General features: G+C 38.5%; 1 protein-coding gene and 1 pseudogene across 1 annotated transcript; both read left to right on the forward strand.

The window, feature by feature from the left end:
- The first annotated feature begins 68 nt into the window (after positions 1 to 68).
- LOC121975581 (outer envelope protein 61-like) lies at positions 69 to 7468 on the forward strand. Its single transcript, XM_042527310.1, has 11 exons — positions 69 to 393; positions 1639 to 1869; positions 3325 to 3381; positions 3493 to 3621; positions 4931 to 5008; positions 5106 to 5176; positions 5266 to 5318; positions 5433 to 5628; positions 6020 to 6551; positions 6645 to 6788; positions 7065 to 7468. The coding sequence occupies exons 1-11, from the start codon at positions 298 to 300 to the stop codon at positions 7209 to 7211; spliced, it is 1734 nt and encodes a 577-aa protein (XP_042383244.1). The 5' UTR covers positions 69 to 297; the 3' UTR covers positions 7212 to 7468.
- On the forward strand, positions 7235 to 20305 carry LOC121978408 (annotated as a pseudogene).
- The last annotated feature ends 77 nt before the right edge of the window (positions 20306 to 20382 follow it).

Consider the following 20382-nt stretch of genomic DNA (forward strand, 5'->3'; position numbering starts at 1 on the left):
TTTATATAAATAAATAAATAAATAAATTCTCCATAGAAATGCAGATTAAAAGAACGAATCGGGTCAATTTTGTCGTCAAAGGCGGCGGCCTGAATAGTTCGTCGAATCGAATTAGGTGCTCTTTCTTTTATACGCACAGCCAGATCGATCCTTTTCCATCCGCAGAATCTATTCAATCCAGGCGTGCGATTCAGAGAGACAAGTTTTTTTTCTTCGATTTCCTTCCTATTCGCTCCTTCTGTCCATCGGGGGTTCCTCGCCTAGAAATCGAGGCGATTCGAGGTGCTAGGGGAGGAAATGTACAACGGCATGATGGATCCCGAGCTCATGCGGCTTGCGCAGGAGCAGATGAGCCGTCTTCCTCCCGAGGAGTTGGCTAAGATCCAGCGACAGGTTGGCCCTTTCCCCCCCAAGTTTGAACCGTAGATTGATTTGATTATTTTGGGGGCGAGTTGAATTGAGTCAGAAATCGTGAAAACTTCACCGATCGAGTAAATATGAGTTGGATTTTTCCGATAACAGGTCTTATCGTCGAGTTTAGTTTGAAAAGGCTCTGCAATTTCTTCGGTTGATAAGGGTAATTCTTGCGAGTCACCTCCATAGTTCCTAAAATTATGACCTGCAGCGAACTTCGAGAATTACCTATCCCTAACCCCTGCGATTGTAAAGATGTTTTCTACAATTGTCTGTATACTAGCAAGCAGCATCCAACTAGGTTTATTTTACCGTGTTATTTCTCTTATTTATCTGATCGCTGAAGGGATATTTTTTTGGTTGGATTGTTTCTGTAGTTTAATCATAAACCCGGAATTTTTTGTTTTTGAGAATAATTGCATACATTTTTGTAGGTGAGGTTGTTTTATTACTTCAGGTTTGATGGTTAATGCCTATGTAAACCATTCTTTTCTCAACCATCAGTGTAATTTTGGGGACGTACATTTGATTGTTTGTATAACTTGAAAAGTTTATTTTCCTTATCAGATTACTAGCATTGAGAAATAGAGAACAATTGTCTACATCCTTAGAGCAACCATACAGTTTGTTCAACCAGAAAAATGTACTTCTCAAATGATAATCATGCAGAGCAAGGAAGAAATATATTAAGAAAACACAAGAAAAGACCAAAATAAAAGGCATAAACGTGCCCCTTTACACTGCACTTTGAATATCTTCACTTGGCTTATACCACAAGGCTGATTCTATCCCACACACCTCATATTTACTTAGGTAGGTCATAGCAAACTAAGAATTGGTGCATATCATCTGTCACGCTGATTTACCTCCTAACTAAGAATTGCATAATTGATGCTTACGTGCCCCATGGATAAGTAATAACAAGTGGTAACATTATCTAAAATGAGAAGTCAATTAAGTAGTACCTAACTTTATTGTGTAAGTCAAATCTTATCTCACTAAACTCAACATCTCCACTGTTTGGTACTAGTATGTATGACAATCGTGGTCTTAGTAGTGCAATAAGAAAATATATGGAAATGAAGCTTCTATTACTTCATCTAGCATCTTGTTTAATTGTCTTATGCTGATAATTGTTGTTCTCATGGAAAGTTTACATGCAAATTCATCTATTACTCCACATTTATGCTTAATTTGGCACAAATCTGATTTTTTTTCTTGCAGATGATGTCCAATCCTGAGCTTCTAAAAATGGCAACTGAAACCATGAAGAATATGAAACCAGAAGATGTCAGACAAGCTGCAGAACAGATGAGAAATAGAAGAACAGAAGATATGGTCAAGGTCAGTGAAAGATTAGCTAGTGCAACACCAGAAGAGATTGCATCTATGAAGTCCTTTGCAGATGCTCAAGTGTCATACGAATTAAGTGCAGCAAAGATGCTGAAGCAACAGGTTTTTTTTTTCCCCTTCATCTTCTTTGTCACTAACAAACAACTATCATAGTGTTTACTTTATCGAACATATATAGACTTCAAGTGAATGCTGTTTTTTATTTTATTTGAAAAAAAAAACAGTTTGAATGAACAGGCCTACACTCCAAATATATATTATATAACTTTTAGGAAAATCAGAGACCAACCATGAGATGAAACACAACATACAAATATCTCAGTAAAGTACCCAAGCAAATACCAAAAGCAAAACCTATAAGTCTCCTACTAAAATTTACATTCATTAGTTGTGGTCAAAGTGGTGCATATTGGCCATTTCTGAGTAATATGACAACCCTCGTATCTGCTAGATGAAGTTAGTATTTATTGCCTAAACTGTATACGGAAGAAACTTGGATACAAGATTTGAGTGGACATTTCTGTTGATTCCAATTGTAAGTCTTCAGACTAGTCACACACACTTTGCAGAGGGATTCCTGGTTAGGTTGTATTCTTGCATTGATTCAAAATAACATATACTGTTTGGCTACTTATTGCTGTGACAATTATATATATATATATATATATATATATATATATATATATTCTCATTCAAAATGAAAACTATGGCAATATTAGCAAAAAAAATTCTGCTAAAACCATATAGTAAGCTTAGCTGTTTTGCTCCTCGTTTTTGACTTCTGTTGAACTACAGAACTCACAACGTGGTACATGTTGAGTCTGTAGACTGTAGCCTCCACTAGCATTCATATAGTGTACAGGAAAAAAAAGACATGTTGTCTTGATTCTTAAATTCTAAATTCAAATTTAGATGTGTGCCTGATTTTTGGAAGTATTTTTAATTAATGCAGATTTTTTGTTTTGATGAACTACAAAGTTCAACATGGTTCATGTTGTGTCTGTATTATGTAACCTTTATTAACATTAATATATTATAAAGAAAAATAAGACATGTCTTAAATTCTAATATAGATGTGCACATTTTGTTGGCAGTCAAGATACTGCCAAGTGCTTAACATATGTTACAAGCCGATGTGGGAAACAAAATTATGCTTGCACATTTTATTTAAGTTGGTTTTATTTCATGGTTTTTCTGTTCATCTTTAATTAGTTCCTTTCTCTCATGGTTCTCTCTTGTACCACTAGTAAAGGGCAACTCGGCGCACGAAGCTCTTGCTCATGCGGGGTTTAGGGGAAGGGTCTATTATGCAACCTTACCTTGTTTTGCAAGAGGCTATTTCCGAGGCTCGAACTCATGACGTCCATGACCTTTAAGTCACATGGCAACAACTTTACCGTTGCGCCAAAGCTCCCCTTCTTGTACCACTAGTCTTAGTTTTTTTTTTTTTTTTTTTTTCTTTTATGATGTTTGGATATCAATGAACCAATACAGTTTTCTGTTATTAAATCAAATATTTTCTTACTCTATTAATGTAAGTGATTTCTTTTTGTACAGGGTAATGAGCTTCACAGTCAAGGTCAATACAATGATGCAGCCGAGAAGTACTTGCATGTATGTTTTTTTTTTCTTTTGAATAGTTAACTAACATCGTGGCTGATTTTCTGACTTGTTTGTTATGATTTTATATTAAGAGATAGTAGCATGATACCTTTGTATTACCAGGCAAAAAACACCTTAAAAAGCATTTCCTCAAGCATGGCTAGAACCTTAGACCTACAGTGCTCCCTCAATCTGATGTCATGTTATCTGAAAACTAACAAATTTGAGGACTGCATAAAAGAAGGCTCAGAGGTACTTCATAATTACAGTGATTTAAACATATGCTCATTAGCACCATGTTGTACTTGCTTAAATAACATTGTCCTACTATATTGTCAAACATGATGTGCATCCGTCTGATATATTGTCACTGCTTCTTGAATTGTTTTGCAAATTTTTCATAAGTGTCTCTCAAGACTTAGCAAAATTTTCATGGCAAGTTGTTGTTCCTTTTATCTGAACTTTGGCTTGAGTTCTTTTACTAAATGCAATGACTGTTAACTAATATCACAAAGTCTTATGATAAATATAGACTGTTTCTCTTTGATATGGATAACTTTGAAATGAATCGACTATATGTTGATTGCAATGCCAACAGTGCCTTGTTGCTTCCACATTCGGAGTGAGAATAGAGACGACCAGAACTGCAGGTGAACCGTCCCCTCTCCCCACCCACCCACACAACACACCCACACACCCACACACCTATTTTTTTGTTGAACAGAGCCAAAATCCAATTCAAGAAAGTTGTCCACTAATTGAATTAGATGGTTTTGATCCTAGGTTAGTTGGTTGAATTTGGTAGTCCAACCCCATGATGACAACACTGATAGACAGTGAGTCAGGTGTTCCATTCACCAAGAGAATCTGGTACTGATGGTAAACAATAATATAGACAAACAATGATGACAACTTGTTTCCTAATTGACATTATTTCAGTTTTAGTAGTGTATATATCTGTCATGGTCTAACAAAACCTTCCACCTTCTCATTGAGCTTGAATATGGGATTATGCCCCCACGGGCATAGCCTAGTTGGTACTCGGGTGGCAGAGTTGCTTCATTGAATACAAGATTATGGTGTAATAACTAATATATTCTACTACCTTGATCAAAATATAGAATGTGCATTTTCAGGTGCTAGTATAAATGACTGGTAATGACTATCCTAAGAAAGTCTGATGTTTGGGTCAAGTTTGTTTTTTGTAAGGAAAAAAAAGGAAAAAATATTGTATGAGCCACTCTATGGTATTTCGAGTGGATAAATTTCATTTGTATGGTGATTATTGAAATCGGCATGTTCGATTCTATGCAATTGATTTGGTCGATATTATTTTGTGAAATAAGGCTCTAACCAATGGATGATTCATTTATTCCCTGATTGATCTCATCTTTTTATTTGGTCCCGTCACTTTCACTATTCCTATGCATCTATGTATTTGTACCTTTCAGTACTAATCAATCATCTTTCTTTTTTCACTTTCACTATTCCTATGCAACTTCTGGTTTGATTTTCTAATGGAGATTCTCCAGTTATGATTGAGCTATTGCTGCAAATACAGGTTTTGACACATGACTCAAGAAATGTGAAAGCTTTGTATCGTAGAGGTCAATCATACAAAGAACTGGGAAACCTGAAGGTAGGTTATGAATTTCTCATTTCTGCCTAACTTTGACCCAGTTTGCGAGACTGAGTTCAGCTAATTATATTTGTTACTAAAATTTAAATGTTATCAGGCTGCTGTCTCTGACTTGAGAAAGGCATATGAACTTTCACCTAATGATGAAACTATTGCAGATGTACTAAGGTATTAAATCTTCCTCTTGTGAACCTGGATTTCACATTTTATGTGTTAATAGCAGATTATTTCATTGACAGTTTGGGTTTTTAATGCAGGGATGCTAATGATAAACTAATACAGGCAGGCGGAAATACAAATATGAGAAGAGGTATTTTTCCATCGTTTTTCAAACATGCATGTTTTCTAAAAATGTTTTTTTATCTTAACCTTTGTTTTTTGTGCCAGTTTCTAACATGCAGTTGACTTAAATTTTTTTTCCCAGGTGTTGTGATTGAGGAAATAGTTGAAGAGGAGAACCAGGGAATACTATCAGACAGTCATAGAAACACACCCGCGGAGTATTCAGTTACCCCACCAGTTGAAGTTGTTGAGTTCTCTGAAAGTAATGGTCAGGCTTCTCGTGATGATTCTGCTGATGGCTTCCTAAAAAGCTTTAGTGATGATCCTGAAAACATCCGGTAAACTATGCCCTTAGCATTCCGCTACATATCCTTAGATTCACAATGCACATAAGGGTTTAGATTATTATGTTTCATCTGTTTTTAGAACAACAAATTGTGTTTCTCAACTATCTGAGATAAACTAGGTGGATCCAACCGCCATATTAATCTATTTTCAATCTATTTGAGTTGCACCTTTCCAATCGCAAATAGAAACTTTTCTTACCTAGTAACCCCATCCATTCATATGATATTTTTCCATCTCTTCTGAACTAACCTTACTTTTTGTAGTTTGTTTAATTCTTCACGGTTCAACATCTCCATTACAATCATTTTTTACTTGACAATGTTTAATTATTGCTGATGACCATGTAGTGGTTTGCTTCTCATGTGCTGTTGTACTTGGCAGATTGTTCCAGAATTATCTTTCCACCTCTGATCCTAGTACTCTGAAAGCCATGGGCTTGCAAGGAATATCACCTGAAATGATCAAATCTGCTACTGATACCATTAACAAGATGAAACCAGAAGAGCTTCAGAAAATGTTTGAAGTCGCTTCATCTTTCAAAGGTAAAGGACCAGGAGATTTGAAGTTGGGATCGGAGTTGCCAGAAATGACACCTGAAATGGTCAAAATGGCATCAGAAACAGTCAGCAAAATGTCCCCCGAAGAGCTCCAGCGAATGATGAAAGTTGCCTCTTCTTTCAATGCGAGTAGTGCTCCTTCCCAAGTGGCAGATGCTTCTACCCGTGGAACGGAGAATATGGCGCAATCTAATACAGGAAGTTCATCAAGGACACACTCCGATGTAGGAGAACGAAATTCTGATGATGCTCTTCTGAGGTCAAAAATGGGCCAATCCTCCTCTGATATTCCTACTTCAGTGGCTTCTTTGCAGGACAATATGCAGAATTCAATGAGAGATCCAGCAATGCGGCAGGTGTAGATATTTATTAGTGTTAATTCTTAAGCTTTGTTTTGAAGCATTTTCCTAACTGTCCAAATATTGTGCAATATGTATGCATACGTACAGATGTTTGCAACAATGATGAAGAACATGGATCCAGAAACTATGGCGAATATGAGCCAGCAATTTGGAATTAATCTTTCAAAAGAGGATGCTGCAAAAGCTCAACAAGCCATGTCACAGTTATCAGCTTCGGATTTGGATAAAATGGTAAGTTTTTATTTAGTGAAATGCCTTTTAATTTTTACCCTAATACTTTGGCTGTGATTTTCTTTCCAAAAGATGCCTAAGTGGTGTTACAAATTAACTTATGCTATGAAAATCACAAATTTATCTTTGTTTATCTTTGAGAACTAGAAGATGCCTTTTGGTAAAATGCTCTTAATCTTTGAAAGGTGATGGATAACCCGAATGCTCAACAAGCCATGTCATAGCTGAAATATTTCTTTTATGTTATTCATTTATTAATTATTTTTTTTTTCCCAGATGAGATGGATGGAAAAGGCACAAAGAGGGATCGAAACTGCAAAGAGGACGAAGAATTGGCTCCTGGGCAGGCCTGGCATGATTCTAGCCATTGTTATGTTGATTCTAGCTTTCATTCTTCATCAGCTTGGCTTCATTGGTGGATAATCCAATTCATTTCTGTCTATTTCATGGGCAACCTATGTGAGCTTTCCTCTCACGAGCTTAATGAGGAATTTATCTACCAACTTTTGAGCCGTAAAAACCAGTTTTAGTTCTCTATCTCTCTTCTCTGGGTTTTACTGATTAAGAATTCCAAAAGCAGTGAAACATTTTTTTTCTTCCCTTGTACTTCTGATCTCTGTATCTTCATTGTATTGTATGAGCACTGTTGATCTCTGCATATGAGAGGCATCCTTCCACAAGCTTATTGAGGAAATCATTACAATATTGAAGAGAAATGTAAACAAATATTTACTTTGAAATTTGACAGATTAATTTACTTATCCTTTAAAATAAGCGGCCCAATTGATTGTTCTATTGGGCCGCAGTCCAGATCTACTAATCGGATCGCTCGATTCGCTCCCCCTCCGCCGACCAAGCGACTTCTTATGCCTTAGACACGTGAGAAGGCCGCCGTAAAGACAAGTCACTGGAGTTAAAAACTGCATCCAAGTACAAAACTAAAGATAGATTCTGGGAGGTCTTCAGTCTTCACCCGCTGTGGCACCCACCAGCCTTGCTCCAATGCTGCCTAAGAGGCTCCACAAAGTTGGAACTGGAGCGAAGGTAGGAACACGGGTATGACGTTCTCCGACCTTAAAAACGGGTGGCTTGTTCCGTAAGTGTTCTTTCGATGCTCCGGTTGTTTTATCGGCAATTTATCAAAAGACACATGTAAAAATTTAAATTTATCAAAATATATACGTTATTTTGGTATTTATCAAAGAATATATTTTTTTAAATGCATTTTTTATTTAAATATATTTTTTATTTTACTCTTCTGACAAATTAATTTTTTCTACCATTTTCTTCATTATATTTCTTTCTCTTATCTCTCTTTTCTTTTTTGTATCGACAGAACATATAAATAACATTAGTCAATTTTTAATAACATTTTAATACATTTGAATAAGTAAAAATAAACAATGAATAATATATCTGAACTCCTTGTAATTTTAGAAATCCACTGGAACTAAAATGAGTGTAATCGGAGCTCTCTAGGTCGATTAGTGAGTTTCGATCAAAATCCACTTATGGACCTAGAGAGTTCCGATCACACCTATTTCAGTTTTTATGAATTTCTAAAATTACAAGGAGTTCAAATATGGTGTCCATTATTTATTTTGATTTTTCATAGATATTAATATGTAAAATCCAAAAATCGATAAAAAAAATCTACGTTGAGCTTGATACATATGAGTGGTTTTGCAAAATCATTTTGATGTTCAATCCGTCTTGCAAAAAAGCCCACCCCACCTAATGCAAAATCAAAGGTCTATAGATGTTCAATCCGTCCCTACGTTCGATAGACAAAAGAAAGGAAAATCATCCATCCTTTTTTTTTAAGTAAATAAGTGAAAGGTTTCATAACATAAATCTTTCTACAGTTTGTATTTCCCTCTTCCCAAATAAACAAAGCCTAAGTGTTAGATAGAATTGATCTCATATTATCTGGGATAAAAGGATCATCAAAGTAAAATAATCTTTTTCTTTCTTGTAGCCTTTATCAAGTGCTTGTGTGTTGTCTCCGGGTAGCTTCTGGAGTATGCAAACTAATCGTCGAGGCTAGTGTTCGACACTATCTCCGTAAACGATATTGCTCCGCTACGGTGCTTAACGGATTGTTGCAATTCGTTCCCAAGATACAACGACGACGAACGTCTCGGAATCGTAGCACTCCGACTTCCGAGACCAGCGAACCTTTTAGTAGACTTCTTGGACTCTTGAATGCACAAGATCAGATGAATGCTTGAGGAAGAGAAGAGAAGATTGAGTTAGTTTTCCATCATCTGGAGGGTTCTATTTATACTGAACGAAGAGGTTGAGTGTCCTTTGGGTGAGTGGATGTGTTCCTTAGGCTGGATCGATCTAGATCATCTATTCTGAAGGGTTGTAACCCTTCACCAAGCCCACTTCAATCTCATCCATCAGATCTGAGGAGTTGTGACCCTCAGATCCCGCCTATTGTCATCAGCCATCGGATCTGGATCCATTGATTCGATGCTTCAGATCAAGTCTCATCCCAGGCCGTCAGATCGTTACTCTTTGCGATCCAACGCTCTAGATCGCATCACAAGCGATCCATCATATCTATTTGATCAACGTTGATCAACGGTAGCCATCCATTCCCTAAGTCAACTGTCCAGTCATCTCCCTTTGCCCACGAGGATGCCGCATAGGCACTGCCACGTCAGGTAAGAGCCTGTCACGTCACCCGAGTGCCACGCAGGCACTGCAATGTTACCTGGAGCATAAATTTAAGCTCCTCGCGACGATGCGTACGTGCGAAGTGCAAAGTGCGCCTACAAAGCGCCCATTGCGCACGTGCGCACGTGGCGGGTGGCGGGCTCACAGGTGCGAGCACCTGCTCGCCCTGGGCTAAGGGGTCACCTGTCCTTTTATTTTTTTGTGTTAACTCCATTAACACATCTTCATTAATAAGTAGAGAATACACATCGAGAATTTCCGATGTGGGACTATTCTCCTATGCACTTTATTAATGAATAATAAATGTTATTTTGGGCTGACTTTAAACATTAATTTCTCATTCACCCTTAATCGGTTTTGAGCAAATTAATAGTCTAAATCTATCTACGCGAATCGTAGATTTCAATTTTGAAGTCAATTACGACTTTCAACAATTGATGGCTTCCTTCCTCTAAATCGTTTTGGTCCATTTAAGGCCCCAATATCCAACAATCCCCCACATGAATGGAAATTAATGCAATGCGTGTATGCATGCTGACATTTTACAAGAGTCCAATCGATAAGTCACTGCATCGGGAGAGGTAGCTTGTGGCTTTGAACCTTCCGTAGTGAAATGCTATCGAGTATACTAGGCTGCGCAGTGAACGTGATGTCTTGAACTGCTCAGCTGTTGGTGTATACTTAGACAATAACACCCACACAGAGATCTATCTCACCTACTTTAGGTTCTCATGGTTGGTTCCGTTTCGGCCATGGATACCATCTTGGATTCATGAGTGTTTCATTGAAGCGGCCTGTCTTCACACTCACATAGGTGACACTTCTATCAAGAGTATCCTACCATACTCCACCTTATCAGGTATAGAAGTCACTAAAAGCATAAGCTTAACCTCACTACATGAGGTAGGACAGCACAAATTCATCCTAGGATTGGGATAGAGATAAACTATCTAATGTGCTGGACCACAACTTCTGTAACTTCGTTGTCCCATTGAACCAAGATCTTGGGATCTCCAGTCAACAAGGTTGGGTTACCGCTACAGTCGTTTTTAGTTGTAGATTTTTAATCCCATTCCTCTTGATGAGCAGTATACTTGATCTCGACTCAACCCCTTCGTTAGAGGATCTGCCAAATTATCTTTGGACTTAACATAGTCGATTGCAATCACTCCATTCGAGATCAACTGCCTAATGGTATTATGTCTACGACGTATATGTCGTGACTTCCCATTATACATATTACTCTGTGCCCTTCCAATCGCCGATTGACTATCACAGTGGATTAGTACGGCAGGCACAGGTTTCACCCAGCTAGGAATATCTTCCAAGAAATTCCGCAGTCATTCAGCTTCCTCAGCTGCTTTGTCTAGTGCTATAAATTCGGATTTCATAGTTGACCGAGCAATGCAAGTCTGCTTAGTGGATTTTCAAGATACTGCTCCCCCACCGATCATGAATACATATCCACTAGTGGATTTGGAGTCTTTTGTATCTGATATCCAATTAGCATCACAATATCCTTCCAATACAGCGGGATATTTTCCATAATGTAATCCATAGTTCATAGTATATTTCAAATATCTGAGAACTCGCATCAATGCTTTCCAATGGGTGTCGTTTGGATTACTCGTAAAACGACTCAGTTTGTTGACCGTACAGGCAATATCCGGACGTGTGCAGTTTGTGAGATACATCAAACTGCCTATTATCCGAGAATATTCCAACTGCGATATGGTCTCACCATGGTTTTTTACTAAGTGTTGACTTAGATCCATAGGTGTTTTCACTGTAGAGAGATCGTACGCATTGAATTTTTTCAATACAGATTCTACATAATGGGATTGTGTTAAAACTATCCCTTCTGATGTCCTGAGAATTTTAATTCCCAATATAACATCTGCTTGACCCATATCTTTCATATCAAAATTTCTAATCAACATTTTCTTTGTAGTCATGATTACATCATGATTACGCCCATTATTAGCATGTCGCTTACGTATAGACAGACAATTACATAGCCTTCAGGTGTGTTTTTGACATAAATGTATTTGTCACATTCATTTATTCTGAATTCGTTTGACAGCATTACTTTGTCAAATTTTTCGTGCCATTGTTTAGGCGCTTGCTTAAGTCCGTACAATGACTTAACAAGTCGACACACCTTTTCTCATTTCCAGGAGCCATGAACCCTTCGGGTTGCTCCATATAAATTTCTTCTTCCAACTCACCATTTAAGAATGCAGTCTTAACATCCATTTGATGTATTTCAAGGTCATACAGTGCTGCAATGGCTATTAGCACTCGTATGGACATAATCCTTGTCACCGGTGAGTATGTATCGAAGTAATTAAGGCCTTCCTCTTGCTTGTACCCCTTGGCTACAAGTCTGGCCTTATACTTGTCAATTGATCCATCAGCTTTATACTTACGTTTTAGTATCCACTTACAACCTAATGGTTTATTACCAGAAGGAAGGTCTACTAATTCCCAAGTATGATTATTCATGATAGACTCAATTTCACTATTGACAGCTTCTTTCCACATTGGAGCATCGGGTCTAGAGAGAGCTTCACTTAATGTTCTTGGTTCCATTTCTGACATGAAAGTCACTCTAGCCCGTTTGCTACGACGTGGCTCTTCACTTTGATCGTCAATAGTCCTTTTATAACAGCTAAGTTCGGTAACGTCATTTTTGTTTGAACTTCCGTTGTTATCACTTTCAACGTTTCCCTTTTTATTTGGGAATACGTTTTCAAAGAATATCGCATTTCGAGATTCTATGGTTGTTCCCACATGTATATCAGGAATATCTGATTTGTGAACTAGGAAACGATATGCACTACTATTATGGGCATATCCGACAAATATCGCATCGAACGTTTTAGGTCCGATCTTTACTTGCTTTGGTTTAGGTACTTCGACCTTTGCCAAGCACCCCCACACTTTCAGGTATTTGTACGATGGCTCGCGGCCTTTCCATAGTTCATATGGAGTTTTATCATTTTTCTTATGAGGGATTCTGTTGAGAATGTGATTTGCCGATAATATTGCTTCCCCCCACAAGTTTTGAGGTAAGCCTGAATTTATCAACAAGGCATTCATCATTTCTTTTAGTGTCCGATTTTTACGTTCGGCAACACCGTTTGATTGAGGTGAGTAAGGTGCCGTTGTTTGATGGATAACGCCAGATTCTGTACAAAATTCATCAAACGGTGCACCATATTCTCCACCTCTATCGCTTCGAATTATTTTAATTCGTTTGTCAAGTTGATTTTCAACTTCTGTTTTATAGGTTCTGAACGCCTCTAGGGCTTCGTCTTTACTTTTTAAAAGAAAGACATAACAGAACTTTGTGCAGTCATCGATAAAAGTAATAAAATATTTTTTACCTCCTCTAGTTTGCACAAATTTCAAGTCACATAGATCACTATGTATTAACTCTAGAGGAGTTGTCGTCCTTTCCACCGAATGAAAAGGTAGTTTCGTCATTTTCGCTTCCACGCACACTTCACATTTGAGTGTTCCGTCAACATTGACGTTTGGTAATAAATTTAATTTGACGAGACGTTTGAGAGTATTATTATTCACATGTCCGAGTCGATCATGCCATAAATTAAAACACTCAATAACATAGCTGGAAGCATTTATTTTATTACCATCAAAATTTCGGAGTACAGGCATTACAACCATTTTGAATAGACCCTTTTCTAGGTACCCCTTTCCTACGAAGATACCATTCTTCGTAAGTACAAAGTTGTCTGACTGGAACACTAGCCTAAATCCGGCCTTGACCAATGCCGCTCCAGAAACTAGGTTCTTACTGATGTCGGGAACATGGAGTACATCAATGAGTGTTAGCTCCTTTCCGGACGTCATCTTCAGAACAACTTTTCTGAGTCCAACAATTGGCGACGTCGTGGAATTACCCATATAGAGCTTCCTGCCATTTATCGGAGTATACTTGGAGAACATCGCTTTATCGGAACAGATATGACGAGTTGCTCCAGTATCAATGAACCACTACTTCGGGTTGGTATCCACCAAGTTGGCTTCAAATACAACCGCAGTGAGATCCAAGTCCTCAAGAGAGGTTGCGACATGATTCGCAACATCCTTTAGCCCCTTGGTTGGCTTCTTTGGGCGTCTGCAGTCCTTGGATAGGTGTCCTGCCTTTCCACAGTTGTAGCAGGAGCCTTTGAACTTCTTTGCTTGAGCCTTCCTTTTGGCGTTCGGCTCGACCAGGTTGGACATTTCGTCTATAGTCCGCTTGGTTCCTCTGGAGTCGGATAACTTTCGATTATCCTCTTCTATTCGTAGCCTCAGGATCAGGTCTTGCAGCCCTATTTCCTTTTGCTTGTGTTTTAGGTAATTCTTGAAATCCTTCCATGACGGAGGGAGCTTCTCAATTACCGCAGCAACTGCGAATGTCTCGTTCAGCTTCATGCCTTCGGCGTCCAGATCATGCAGTATTAATTGCATATCTTGGACTTGAGATGAGACGCTTTTTGAGTCCACCATCTTGAAATCCAGAAACCGACCGACGATGAATTTCTTCAATCCAGCATTTTCGGTCTTGTATTTCTTCTCAAGGGATTCCCACAAAGATTTTGCCATCTCCAGAGAACAATATACGTTATATAACGTGTTGTCCAAGGCGTTGAGTATATAATTGCGGCACAGAAAATCTCCATGAGACCACGCATCGCTAGCAACCTTACTTCCTTCCGTAGCGGCTGGCGTGTCTTCGTGCAAAAACCGTACAAGGTTTAGCGTTGTTAGATAAAACAACATCTTCTGTTGCCATCTTTTGAAGTCAGTTCCGGTGAATTTCTCCTGCTTTTCTCCGTGCGGAATGGTTGTCGGAATGGCGGTTGGAACGACGGTCGGAATGACGGTCGGAACGACCGTCGGAATGTCGTTGGTAGCCATATCAGTTTGCAGGAAATATCGTTTACGACTGTTGTCTCCGGGTAGCTTCTGGAGTATGCAAACTGATCGTCGAGGCTAGTGTTCGACACTATCTCCGTAAACGATATTGCTCCGCTACGGTGCTTAACGGATTGTTGCAATTCGTTCCCAAGATACAACGACGACGAACGTCTCGGAATCATAGCACTCCGACTTCCGAGACCATCGAACCTTTTAGTAGATTTCTTGGACTCTTGAATGCACAAGATCAGATGAATGTTTGAGGAAGAGAAGAGAAGATTGAGTTAGTTTTCCATCATCTGGAGGGTTCTATTTATACTGAACGAAGAGGTTGAGTGCCCTTTGGGTGAGTGGATGTGTTCCTTGGGCTGGATCGATCTAGATCATCTATTCTGAAGGGTTGTAACCCTTCACCAAGCCCACTTCAATCTCATCCATCAGATCTGAGGAGTTGTGACCCTCAGATCCCGCCTATTGTCATCAGCCATCGGATCTGGATCCATTGATTCGATGCTTCAGATCAAGTCTCATCCCAGGCCGTCAGATCGTTACTCTTTGCGATCCAACGCTCTAGATCGCATCACAAGCGATCCATCATATCTATTTGATCAACGTTGATCAACGGTAGCCATCCATTCCCTAAGTCAACTGTCCAGTCATCTCCCTTTGCCCACGAGGATGCCGCATAGGCACTGCCACGTCAGGTAAGAGCCTGTCACGTCACCCGAGTGCCACGCAGGCACTGCAATGTCACCTGGAGCATAAATTTAAGCTCCTCGCGACGATGCGTAAAATAACCCTATTAATTAAATTTTCAGAGATTTTTAGGAATTTTCTGGGAATTTTTCGGAGTTCGTACGACGGGTTTTGAGGGGATTAAGTTCGGGCGCAGATAAAGCCTGTTTGGGATACCCGTTTAAGTGAGGGAATGTTTTTAATATATAAATTCTTTTTCTCCTCTCCTAAAACGCCGATTGCCCGAACCCTCTCCTTCCCCGATCTCCCCTCTCTGCCTTCTCTGTTCTCTCTCGCGGACGGGCGACGACGACGGAAGCAAGGCTCCAACTCCTGCGAACATTTCATTACTTCGTGGATTTCGTTTCTTCGTTGTAGTGGAGTAGGATGTGTACGTATATCTTCGTTGATTTCTATATCATCTTTTCTTTATATAACTGCGTGGATTGTTCATATTATATCTGTGTAGAAATGTTGAATATAACTGCGTGGATTGTTTACTATTTGTATGTATTGTTCCGGCCAAGTGTGGCCGAGGTATAGATATATGTATACTGAGATTCATATTGTCCGTCGTACAGGGGAGATGCTGCCGAAATTTCTTCGGACAAGGACTACCTGGGGCGTGACAATTTTTTTGGCGTACGTGCGAAGTGCAAAGTGCGCCTACAAAGCGCCCATTGCGCACGTGCGCACGTGGCGGGTGGCGGGCTCACAGGTGCGAGCACCTGCTCGCCCTGGGCTAAGGGGTCACCTGTCCTTTTATTTTTTTGTGTTAACTCCATTAACACATCTTCATTAATAAGTAGAGAATACACATCGAGAATTTCCGATGTGGGACTATTCTCCTATGCACTTTATTAATGAATAACAAATGTTATTTTGGGTTGACTTTAAACATTAATTTCTCATTCACCCTTAATCGGTTTTGAGCAAATTAATAGTCTAAATCTATCTACGCGAATCGTAGATTTCAATTTTGAAGTCAATTACGACTTTCAACAATTGATGACTTCCTTCCTCTAAATCGTTTTGGTCCATTTAAGGCCCCAATATCCAACATTGTGGTCTTGCAAAACATAGGGATGGGCGTTGGGAGTGGGCTATAGCTCCTGGTGTCTCTCCATCTCCGAGATATCAGCATGCTGCTGTGAGATTCTCTTTTCTTCCACCTTTTTTTTTGTCTCTGGCATATCCTAATCTTATTATGTTAATAAGCATTATCCATTAGGTCTATGTCAATGCAAGACTGCATGTGTCTGGAGGAGCTCTTGGTGGGGTGGGCGCATGGTAGATGACTCTTCTAGCATTGCAGGTAGTTTCAATCAATCTAGTGTAATTTTAAGTAGCTCAACTTCTTATTTAAATTGTTTTGATAAAATAAATCACAACAGAATAATTGATCTTTTCTGCAAGCTTTGCATATTTCAAGATTTGAAGATGATATCTATTTCTAAACTAGTATTTCTGAAGCTTAGTTGTAGAATTTTTTGACAAAGAACTCCACTGATAATACTCAGCTTTCCTCCAATGGCGACTGAAGATGGCACTGCCCACTGATGCCGTCTGAATGCTTGCAATCTTCTTAGTTAATGGGGAAATGAAATTAAACAAAATTTATTCACGAATGAAAATTAGCCTAGAAAGTTTGTTTAGGAATGAATTTTTGTTGTTGTATTCCTGATTGTGTGGATCAATGAGCGAACAAACTACCTTCCCCTCTCTTAAAGGATTGTGTTGAATGATTGCTGTATGTATGGTTGTAGTTAAGAGCACTTTATGTTGTGCTGTAACTTCTTTACCTACAGTTAATGGACGCTGCTTCTGTATTGTCCATAGACTTGGTTCAACTGGCTGCCAATAGTATGCCTGTAAGCAACCTTCAAATAATTGTTGTCAGAAAAAGTTCTTTGCTTTTCTTTTCTGTATTTTGTCTTAGCTATTAATTGTCACATAGCTATAGTATCTTACTACTTAACTGCACACAATATATTGGTTCCTTTGTCATTTAGTTATATGAGACAGTGTGTTCTTTTATTGAAGTGTTGGATACTGCTGCTGGAGTTTGGTGTGATTCAGAGTCAGTTGTAACAAGTCCAAGGACAGGTAGATATAGTGCAGATGCCAGATGCATCTGTTGAGCTAACACGGTGTTGTAGACATGCAGCTGCTGCGGTTGGTGACTTGATATTCATTTATGGAGGATTACATGGAGGCAAGAATTGAAAGTTCTATATTTGTACTCTGATAACATTCCTTTGTCAATTTTTTTCTTTTTTCATTTTGCCTTACTCTTCCATTATTCCAATTTTCAATATCCCTGTATAAGCTTTATATTCCTGTTTTTTTTTGTATAGTTATGAACCACTGTTATTTCTTCATTATAAAACTTTTTGCTAAGTAGAATTCCATTTGATTAAGTTGGTAAGCGGAATATGACAATGCCGTTATTCTTCTATGCCATTCCTTTTTCTACTTAGGCTATATGCAAGGAACATAATACAAACAAAAAAACCAACGAATTGAAATTGAAATTTGAATTAATGGTGCAAAAAGGGAATAATTTTGAATTCTATTTTTGTCTCGTTTGTTAATCATTCTAAATTGTTTGTTATTTTTGAATTTTGTAGTGAATTAATAGGGATAATTGTGTTTCTCATTTGGGAATGGCTGGTGTTATATGAGTGAGTAAATGGTGAGTAATTCCCATTATAGAACCTGAGGGCATAGAGAAAAATTTTTCCCCTGCCAGATTATCCCTTTATTTTCATAAAAGCTACTTGTTTTATCTTTTCCTAGAAAATATTTCTACACCATTAGCTCTTTTCTCAATGGTACATGTAGGTGCATATGCTTGCTTTCTTTTAATTTGTGATTGTGTATAATTGACATGCACTATTTGAATAATGCTATTTGTTTTAGTTGAACTGTTAATGAGAATTTATAGGTGTTTTGGTTTCTGACTACATTATGGTTCTTCAGGTGTGCTGCTTGATGATTTACTTGTTGCTGAAGATCTGGCTGCTGCTGAGACAACAAGTGCTGCTTCCCATGCTGCTGCAGTGGCTGCTGCTTCAAATGTACAATTAGGAAAGGCACCAGGAAGCTACTCATATGCTGATGAGAGGTCAAGGCAAAATAATTCCCAGACAGATCATGATGGTGCAATTGTGGTGGGATCTCTGGTTGTCCCTCCTCTCAATGAAGATATGTGCAATGATATAATCACTGAACATGCTACGCTCCAAGGAGGACCAAGGTAGCCATGAGGCATGACTAGATTTTTTGTAAATTTATAGCATAGTCAGGTCAATTTTCTACTCTCATCGGAATCATTTTCTTGGTTCCTGCAGAAGATTGAGCAAAGGTGTCGAGGCTTTAGTTGAAGCCTCTGCAGCAGAGGCAGAAGCAATCAGCGCTACTCTATCTGCCTTAAAGGCACGACAAGTCAATGGTGACATGTCACAGTTGCTTAATCGAGATAATGGTCCAGAAGCTACAACTAGTGGGAAACCAGTAACGAGCATGGTTAAAGTGTCAGATCCTTCTGTAGCAAATGATACCCCACCAACTGGTGTTCGACTTCACCACCAAGCAGTGAGCATAATTATTTGGGAGTGGAAGTAGTAATTTCTGGAATTTTGAGATAAAATTACATGGAATAAACAAGTCACATGTTTCCATATTATTGTCTATTCAGGACATACAAATGATATCTGTCCTGTTCTTAGTTTTGATTTATTTCTATTATCAAGTTTTAGTACGATATTTAGTTCAGGATATGTTAAAGACATTTTGCTTTGTCATTTATTCTTGCAAATGCCACATTGGCCATTATGATTTCACTTTTGTTTATTTTGATGTTGAAACTCTACATGTTTGTTACACCAGGTGGTTGCTGCTGCAGAGACAAGTGGGGCTTTGGGTGGTATGGTCAGGCAACTCTCAATAGATCAGTTTGAAAATGAAGGTAGGAGAGTAAGTCATGGCACTCCTGAGAGTGCAATTGCAGCCCGGAGATTGTTGGATAGACAAATGTCTATAAATAGTGTGCCCAAGAAGGTAAACTTTATTTTAACAAGCTATATTCTGTTTATCAAATCTGTACATTTAAATTGCACTTGTTTGGATTCACCATACATGTATACTGTTATAAGTGGGTTATCTAGTAGCTATAAAAAAGTGTTTAACATTTAAAGTTGCATCTGTACTTGAGTTATGAAAAATGTGTTTTTCCTCTGTTCGTTTTCTTGGTAAGACATTTGAAAAAGCAAAACATTTTTATTGCAGAAGATTTAAATGATTAAAACTTATCTCCAAGCATTTAAATTACAGATGAATTTATTGATAGAGTCCCAAGAACTAGGCATCTTACCTGAATTTTAAATTGTCTTACTGTATAGATGTATTTTCCATCTATTCACAGAGTGTTCTAAATTATTTTAGTCATCAATACAGGTTATAGGACATCTACTGAAACCACGTGATTGGAAACCACCTGTACAGAGACAGTTCTTTTTGATTTGCAATGAAATTGCTGATCTTTGTGATAGTGTTATGGAGTTCTGTAATAACAATGACCTTCAGTTGAATGTACGAGCACATGAGTGTGTGATGGATGGCTTTGAGTGCTTTGCCCAGGACATTTGATTACTCTTTTCTCTGCAACCAACTATTGTGGTAGGACTGCTATCGACATGTTTAGCTCTCAACATTAGACTGCTTTCTTAATTTCACCAATAGTCTTTGTGCAGGAACTGCAAATAATGCAGGAGCAATTTTAGTTTTAGGGAGAGACCTGGTCGTTGTTCCAAAACTTATTCATCCTTTACCCCCTGCCATTAATTCACCTGAGGCTTCACCAGAGCGTCATACAGAAGATTCATGGATTAAGGTGTGGCACTCTTCGATTAGCGATTGCACGGCAGTACGTGACTTGTAGGATTTTATTTTATGATCTTTTGTGTTTCTTTGCTATGTTAGGAACTCAATGCCAATAGACCACCGACACCTACAAGAGGCCGACCTCAAACATCCACAGATCGAGGTTCTCTTGCTTGGATGTAATTACTAGCTGTGTTATTGTCAGCTTGTTCTCTGGTCTGATGCATTTGGGGTGGTTGTCCCCTATGAAAACACCGGAATTATATTTGTCCACATCAATTCATCGAAAAAGATCAAAGGCTGTCAGCACAAGAGCCAAGTGGCCCTTCCATTGTGTTTTATGTTTCATAAACATAAAAGT

Source organism: Zingiber officinale, chromosome 4B (assembly GCF_018446385.1).
Source record: "Zingiber officinale cultivar Zhangliang chromosome 4B, Zo_v1.1, whole genome shotgun sequence".
Taxonomy (NCBI): Eukaryota; Viridiplantae; Streptophyta; class Magnoliopsida; order Zingiberales; family Zingiberaceae; genus Zingiber; species Zingiber officinale.